General features: G+C 51.2%; 1 protein-coding gene across 3 annotated transcripts in view; it reads right to left on the bottom strand.

The window, feature by feature from the left end:
• Positions 1-424: 424 nt before the first annotated feature.
• Positions 425-6,763, bottom strand: part of LOC133351750 (6-phosphofructo-2-kinase/fructose-2,6-bisphosphatase-like) — a 52,058-nt gene continuing 45,719 nt past the window's right edge. For 2 of the 3 annotated variants that reach the window (XM_061567225.1, XM_061567226.1), the window contains exon 13: positions 425-6,657. In XM_061567225.1, coding sequence (XP_061423209.1) covers positions 6,598-6,657 — 60 coding nt within the window. In that variant the 3' untranslated portion in view covers positions 425-6,597. The remainder of the gene's footprint in view (positions 6,658-6,763) is intronic. The other variant, XM_061567224.1, reaches the window with a different exon arrangement.

Raw genomic sequence — 6,763 nt, 5'->3', positions numbered from 1 at the left:
GCCCGCCCTCCCAGTAGGCCATATTTGCGGAATACACCACGCCGCCGCTGACCCTGGCCATTGACCGAGCAATTCAACGTTCCTACCAGCTCCCTCCGCAGGAATGTGTTTGAACACAGCTGTGCAGACCTTTTCAGTGTCGTTCCGGATCTGCCGTCTGTGTGGTGGTTTTTCTCTGGGGTTCTCCAGTTTTCCCCCCACATGAAGTAATTTTCTGACCCGCCCCTTACTGGAAATCTGTGAATGAGCTCCGAAGCTCACCAGATTTCCTCCAGTCTTAAAAGATTCTGATTTTGAAATGATCAAGTAAAACGTTCCGTATTTGTAAAGGAATTGGCCAAAGATTAAAATACAGTGGCGTACTCTTGAACAAGTCTTGAGCCTCGTCAAGGCTTCCTGAACGACATTTGACACAACGCAGAGAGACGCTCTCAGGGCTGGTTTGCCCCTCCCAATATTTTATTTTGTTATCGTCACAGTCTAAACATCCGCAAATGTTGTAATGCTGTCTTTGGAAGATACAACAGATTGTTATATTTTTTTTTACATCAGTTGAACACATTCCGCCTTCATTACTGTACAGGTTTTTAAAATCAAACACTTTTCTCGCCGTTTTAAAACACTTTCCGTGGAAAAATCTCAACTTTAGCAAAAAAGCAGGGTCTCCCTCCTTGTCGTCACCACCATTCACCAGAGCACTTCCCCCCTCCCCCCCCTACAGAACGTCATCGTCTGTGTTTGTGTAAAACGTAAAATGGCCTGAGGTCTAATTGCTGTCTTGCCATTGCAGCTGATAGTGGATTGATGTCCGTGACGGGTACAGTCGCGATTAAATGCCCCCTTTAAAAAGGTGAACACCAACAAACATCTGGCAAAATGCTGCACCGTGTAGTCACAGGCCCGACCGCATAGTCTCCATACATTCAGCCAAAGTGACCCGGACTTTTTCAATACAGCAATCGTCGAGTGCGAGTGACCAACTCGAAATCCAACTTGATGCGCTGACAATTATAAATTTGCAATTAAAAGACAAATTGGCTAAACTTTGGCCAAGCCGCATTTGTGAACTTTTTGCCACAATTCGCGGTACAAAGTTGATCATTTTATTCGTTTATTCGCGTGACTTCTCCCACCAGCTCTGCCCGAGCCAATTGGCAAAGGACGTGCGTGTTGGTTGGATGGCAGTCACGCACCAAAGCACCTGAGTTTGTGCAACGAAAATTACCCGACATACAAAGTTAATGAACAGCAAAAATCCGAGCGCGTGTCGGTTGGCAATGGAAAACGAGGAACCCGAGTCGCACCCAGAGGGCAAGTGGAAGTTTGCGTGACCGTCGGTCACATTAATTCACGATTCAAAGCAAAGACCGGACAGCATTGTCTCCCCATATCAACTGCACACCTCGGGGCGGGGGAACCTATGCCCCTCCCTCCCCCCGTGAGCCAGACATGACTCGGAGCGTCATTTCACACGGCCCGCAGCCACGTGAGGTCGGCCCACCTTCACAACGACACCCACTTCACAGCGTTACGCTAATGGCATTCATCCGTTCCTGCGAGCATTCCAGCGGCGCTAATCGGGTGCTAGAGGGGGATATTTTCATACTGGAAACACTGCAGCTTTTCTAATTTTAGTGGCACTCAGGTCACAGTTGTCTTTCAAGTAGCTCTGAGCCTACGCAGTCAATGCATGTGGCGCAACCATGAGCAGAGTTTAGTGGTTATCTTAAGTGTGGTTGGCCGCCAAAGGATTACTAAACTTTTCCTCTCCCCCCCAGAACAGAATAGGTAAATACAGAAAACGATGGCAATACATTCCAGAGATGAGACCCCTCCCGTATTAATCCACAGATTCGACTGCTCCCATTTCGATCCAGCTGCCTTGTCCCATCTTCCGAACTGAGCGACGCAGAAGTCAGCAACTTTAAATCTCTGCGCGAGTGGTTTTTGTTCGTTTTCAGTTTTCAAACAGCTGCCGGCGGCACAATTCTCGCTCCACCACCATTCCATTCCTCGCCGGTCTGCTTCCCCACCGTACGTTCGACAAGGTCCGTCCCTGCTGGTGCTGCGCAAAGCCTTGTTTTCTGCGTTCGTTTCGTTTGTTCGTCCATCCGTTTGATAGTTTGGCAGGGTGGTGGGCATCTTGTTATATTTTTAAAGTGACCGACGGCAAGAGCGGAGCGTAGGCCACTTGGTTAACTCGTGCGCCGCTCTTCCCCCTCCTCCACCTTCCCCGGCGTTCTCCATTTGGCAAGCGTCGCCGTTGCGGCGTGACGATGTTCCGCAGGCCCGATTGCGGAGTGTTGAAAATAAAACACGAAATTTACAACGGGCACAAGGCATGTAACGATTCAACCTCCTGTGGCGATTCATCAAATTGTTTTAATTTGAGGGTCCACGGTTCGATTCTTTTGTCCGATACGCACCGCCGGGCATTGTGCGTTCCGTGCGTTCTCAGTATCCTTCGTTCCGTTAGCCCAACGGAAACATTTGCATACAAGATGAAGGGTGCAGCTCTGACATCACTCCCCCCCCGACGAGAAGAAACTCTCAGCCCATGTCTAGAGGGTGCTTGGTTTATCCTTCAACGGAGGCCGCAGAAATTGGGAAGTGGTGGGCGTTACCCACACTCAACCCCACCATGTTGTGACCTGACAGTCGAGCGACTGTGATGTACCCATATACTGCTGGGTAGAAGACCAAGGCGGTGGGGGTGAGGGGTGCAATTTTAGAAACTTCGCCAATGTTTACATGGATCGAATAGAACCATTGCACCACCGCAGGAGCAATCACCATCATCACCACCATCATTCCCGCAGATGAAATGATGAACACGGCCCAGTTATTTCACGCGTGTAGTGTTGCGAGCGTAACAATCGATCAAAATCGAGGAATCGTCACATGCCCATTAAATACTGAGCTGGGATTTGTTTTTTTTACCAGACATGCCGCCCCCCCCCTCCCTTTAACAACGGGAGTGGGGACCCCCCCCCCCTCCCTCTTAGTGTAGTTTCACGAGCGTGCGTGCATTCTTAAAAAAAAAATCATACGAGTACAAAGGTTAAAAGTGTCACCTGCAATTCCTGTGACAACCATAAAAGTTGAAACGCGTGCATAAAACGGAACCGGCTAAGAATCCACGGCACCCATATTGCATTGCGATGCACTAATAACGTTCGTTTCTCAACGCCAATCCTCACTACCCCCCCCCCAACTCCCAACGTTATGGCTTTCCACGATTACCAACCATCATATATGTGCACTGTCTACAGAGGCTTTAATTTCCATACGGATAAAGAGCCTGATTGGTACTAATCACAAAAAAATGCACAGCATGAAGAGGGGCCACGATGATGGGCGTTGTGATACGCCGTTCTGTAATAATAATACCCGCCAGTTAAAAACAATGGTAATAAAATCCCTGCGGCATTGTTACAGTGGCGTTGCATCCCGTGGGTGCAAATCTCGCTCCGATTTTCCACGGCCCTTGGCACCAACCGCTGGTTGCCCGGCACCGGACACCGCGAATTTTGCCCAACACCCGCTCGCGTCGAGTGTTACCGATTGCATTGCCGGTGCAACCGCCGCGTTTGAAACCGTTACCACAAGCCACGGGACAGCATCTACAGTAAAAAAAAAAAACACAAAATCAAAAAAACCCGAGAGTGATCTTGGCCTCGGCATAATACCCACCCACCCTTCGTCCCGCACAGAGAAACATCGCAGCCATAGCCGCCTTTCTCAAAGCTGCCACTTCGGCCGTTCAAGTCCAGTGGCGACGTGCGAGTCCAGTTTTGAGGAGGCCACAATTTCCAGCTCGCGTTTTCCAGTCTCGGACGATGCGTGCAGCCAAAGACTGGATCACGAAGCGGCGTGCGATTATGACGAGGACGATGATGATGTTCCTGTGCTGGGTTCCAACGAGACCAGTACTGGGAAACTGGATTTGTCCATCTGGTAGAAAGAGCGATGATGATGATAATAATGCAATCGGTGCTCCTGGGAAGCTGCTGGGGAGAGCCCTGATGATAACGCCACTGCCAACGCATTCCAGTTTTTAAACGAATCCACGCATTTATCGATCACCCGAGACTGGAAAACCCGGGGCAGACTTTGTGGCCAGGAGTGACCACTGGGTCCCGGTCATTCCGAGATGCCCTCTCTATATCATCTACATCCTCCAGGTCACACAGCCACATGACCTGTGGCTTGGCAGCAGCAGACAACCTGTACCCTCCGTAGCCCATCACATCCTCAAGAGAGGTAAGCGAGTGGGTTTGGAGGGTAAGCGGGCGGGAGGACAAGCGGGCGGGCGGGCAAGCGGGCAGGCAAGCGAGCGAGTCACTTGTGTAGAGGTACCGTCCGCAGGGCATCCTCCCTGGAGCGGGTCACGTCCACATTCTGCGCGCACCCACGGGAACCAGCGGGGTGAGGGGGGGGCGAGGGTTTAGCGGTAAATGGTGAGGTCAGAGGCAAGGTCGGTGCTGGGTGACGACAACTAGAAGCCGGTTGCAGGATCCGTCGCATCGGCCACGAGACCCAGGTCTCACCCCAGCCAGCAGTAGATTGCACAGAATTAAGTAAACTTGTACGTTTAAGACGACGAAATACAATTACCGATACAGTTTGCGTTTATACACGGTTAAACCGTCAATAAAACTATAATACCGACTGGCTGTGTGGCAGTCGATACGCAAGTGCTGCCACAAGTGCCACTCAGCCGTGCCGCTGAAGAAGATTAGAATTGTCAAGTGCCGTTCAAAATCTAGAATAAAGCCCTTCGTGCGCGTCAAGTCTCACATTATGGATTCGCGGTTTTTCACAGTTTTCAGTGTCTCACGGCCGTATAGTGGATTCTCACAATTTGTATTGATTACCTGTTGTAAATTAACACACAACGCCCTATTTATTGCAGTGCCTCACCAGCAACAGCTGCTGCAAGTAGTTTCAGGTCTTATGGAAGGTTTAGCTCCAAAACTGTTGTCTTTACTCACAGCCTTTCTATGAGAATCAAGCTGGAAACTAACCACTATCCAAGGTTGTTATTTCATTTACTACGGGGGTGTTCACTAAATAGTGGACATTAACCTGTTGCTCCTACGCAATTGTGTCTGTGCCTCAGTTTCTTAGGGTCCCCTCTGAGTTTCTTGGGTTTTCCCCCCAATATTTTGTCACTGGACATTTCACCGATTGAACCCCTTTGGGGGAGTTGACATGCGCGGGTCTTATCTGCACCGCGAGATTTTTTTGTTCGCGAGCGCCCACGCATCTGCAGCTCGCCGCGCGTTCTGCGCGCTGCTCGATTCAGGCACAAGCGGTTTTTCGACATCCTGCTTTGCTCGAACCCCACAAAAAAATTACAAATCGACCGAGAGGGTTGGGAGACGAACATTCATCACGAGCGCTGCCCACCGCCGAGGCGGGAAAAGGCACGTCGGTCGCAGAGCCTGACTCGGTGAGCCGCGATCGAATCAACTCCGCCAATCTACTGCTCCACCTAATAAACTCAACACGTTGGTCGATAACACTGCCCCTGCCTGCAGAGGCGTAGATCTATACTGGACAACACGTCCGGCAATGGCTCGTCGTCACAGCAGACAATGGTCACTGCCACAAACGTCACCTGTTACAAGGCCAGAGTGCTAGCTGTAGCGAGCCTACTGCCAGAGCTAGAATGTGTTATTCAGTAGTTACCGCAGCCCTTTCACGTAAAACCGAGTGTCTGCCCCACTCCGTGGGCATATGACCCTTCCTCTTGCCCAGCACATGGAGAAAAGACGGCAGAGCTGTACTTCAAAATCAAGTCGCAGTGGTTTCCTGCTCACATGAGCAGAGGCCATGGTGGTGGTCATCTCCTGTTTACGGCCACTAGCCAGTTTGTAGGAAATTGCTATGGTGAGGGCGAGTATATACTTAGGTCAACCACTGGTTGAGCTCCCCACAAAATCGTATTCATGCGATTCATCCCATGGGAGAGGATCTGGCATTTCGAGGATTGGGCCTGATTAGCCATCAACGGGAAGTGCCCCCAAACACACCGGCCAACGAAGATGGAGCATTTATAGGACCCAGTCGTCATCTGAATAATATGGACAGCGACAGGGGATGACGGGTCAAGTCAACCCCCACCCCAACCAGGATTTGAACTTGGAAATCTTTCCATAGTGTGAGCCGCTCACTCTACCGCCAGGGCCATCTATCTGGGCAGTGGTGTCGGGCGAACGCGTTGAGTTTTGCTATTTGCTGTCAATGCGGAATCGGATGTAGTTTGTTGTTGTTTTGCAATCGATCGCAAGGAGCCGCGCACGTCGAGGGTGAAGATGTTCAAGCGACGACGGGACTCGTGCAGAATGTGACGCACGCTCCACACAGTGCGGTGCGCACGCACGGCACAAACCACCAACTGAACTTTGCAAAACAATAAAATAACGGAGGAATAAAAAAAAATTGAGGGCGGCAGGGCTGGAAGGCGTCGCACGCGGCGGGTGGGACGGGGCGAGGCCTCGTGAAAGGCAGCAGGGTGGTGAGGAGAGGAGGCTGGTTGAACGGAGAGGTGAGGAGGTGGAGGAGGAAGAGGAGGAGGATGAGCGGGGGATGTTAATCGTGGTTGGGGACAGTGCTCAGCGCTTGCGCGGCGCCTCGAGAAACGCATGTGTCCTGCGACACCAGAAACACAAACGACACAGGGAGTGGAGGGGTAACACGAGGTCAACAGGGAGGCGAGGGAGGGAGGGGGGCACTTTTGTTCGTGTGGACGAGGCAA

The sequence above is a fragment of the Lethenteron reissneri genome, chromosome 38 (assembly GCF_015708825.2).
Source record: "Lethenteron reissneri isolate LAM-NWPU_2019-01 chromosome 38, ASM1570882v1, whole genome shotgun sequence".
In the NCBI taxonomy this organism is placed as follows: domain Eukaryota; kingdom Metazoa; phylum Chordata; class Hyperoartia; order Petromyzontiformes; family Petromyzontidae; genus Lethenteron; species Lethenteron reissneri.
The sequence above is the reverse complement of the archived record's forward strand: the minus strand, read 5'-3'. Positions and strand labels throughout refer to the sequence as shown.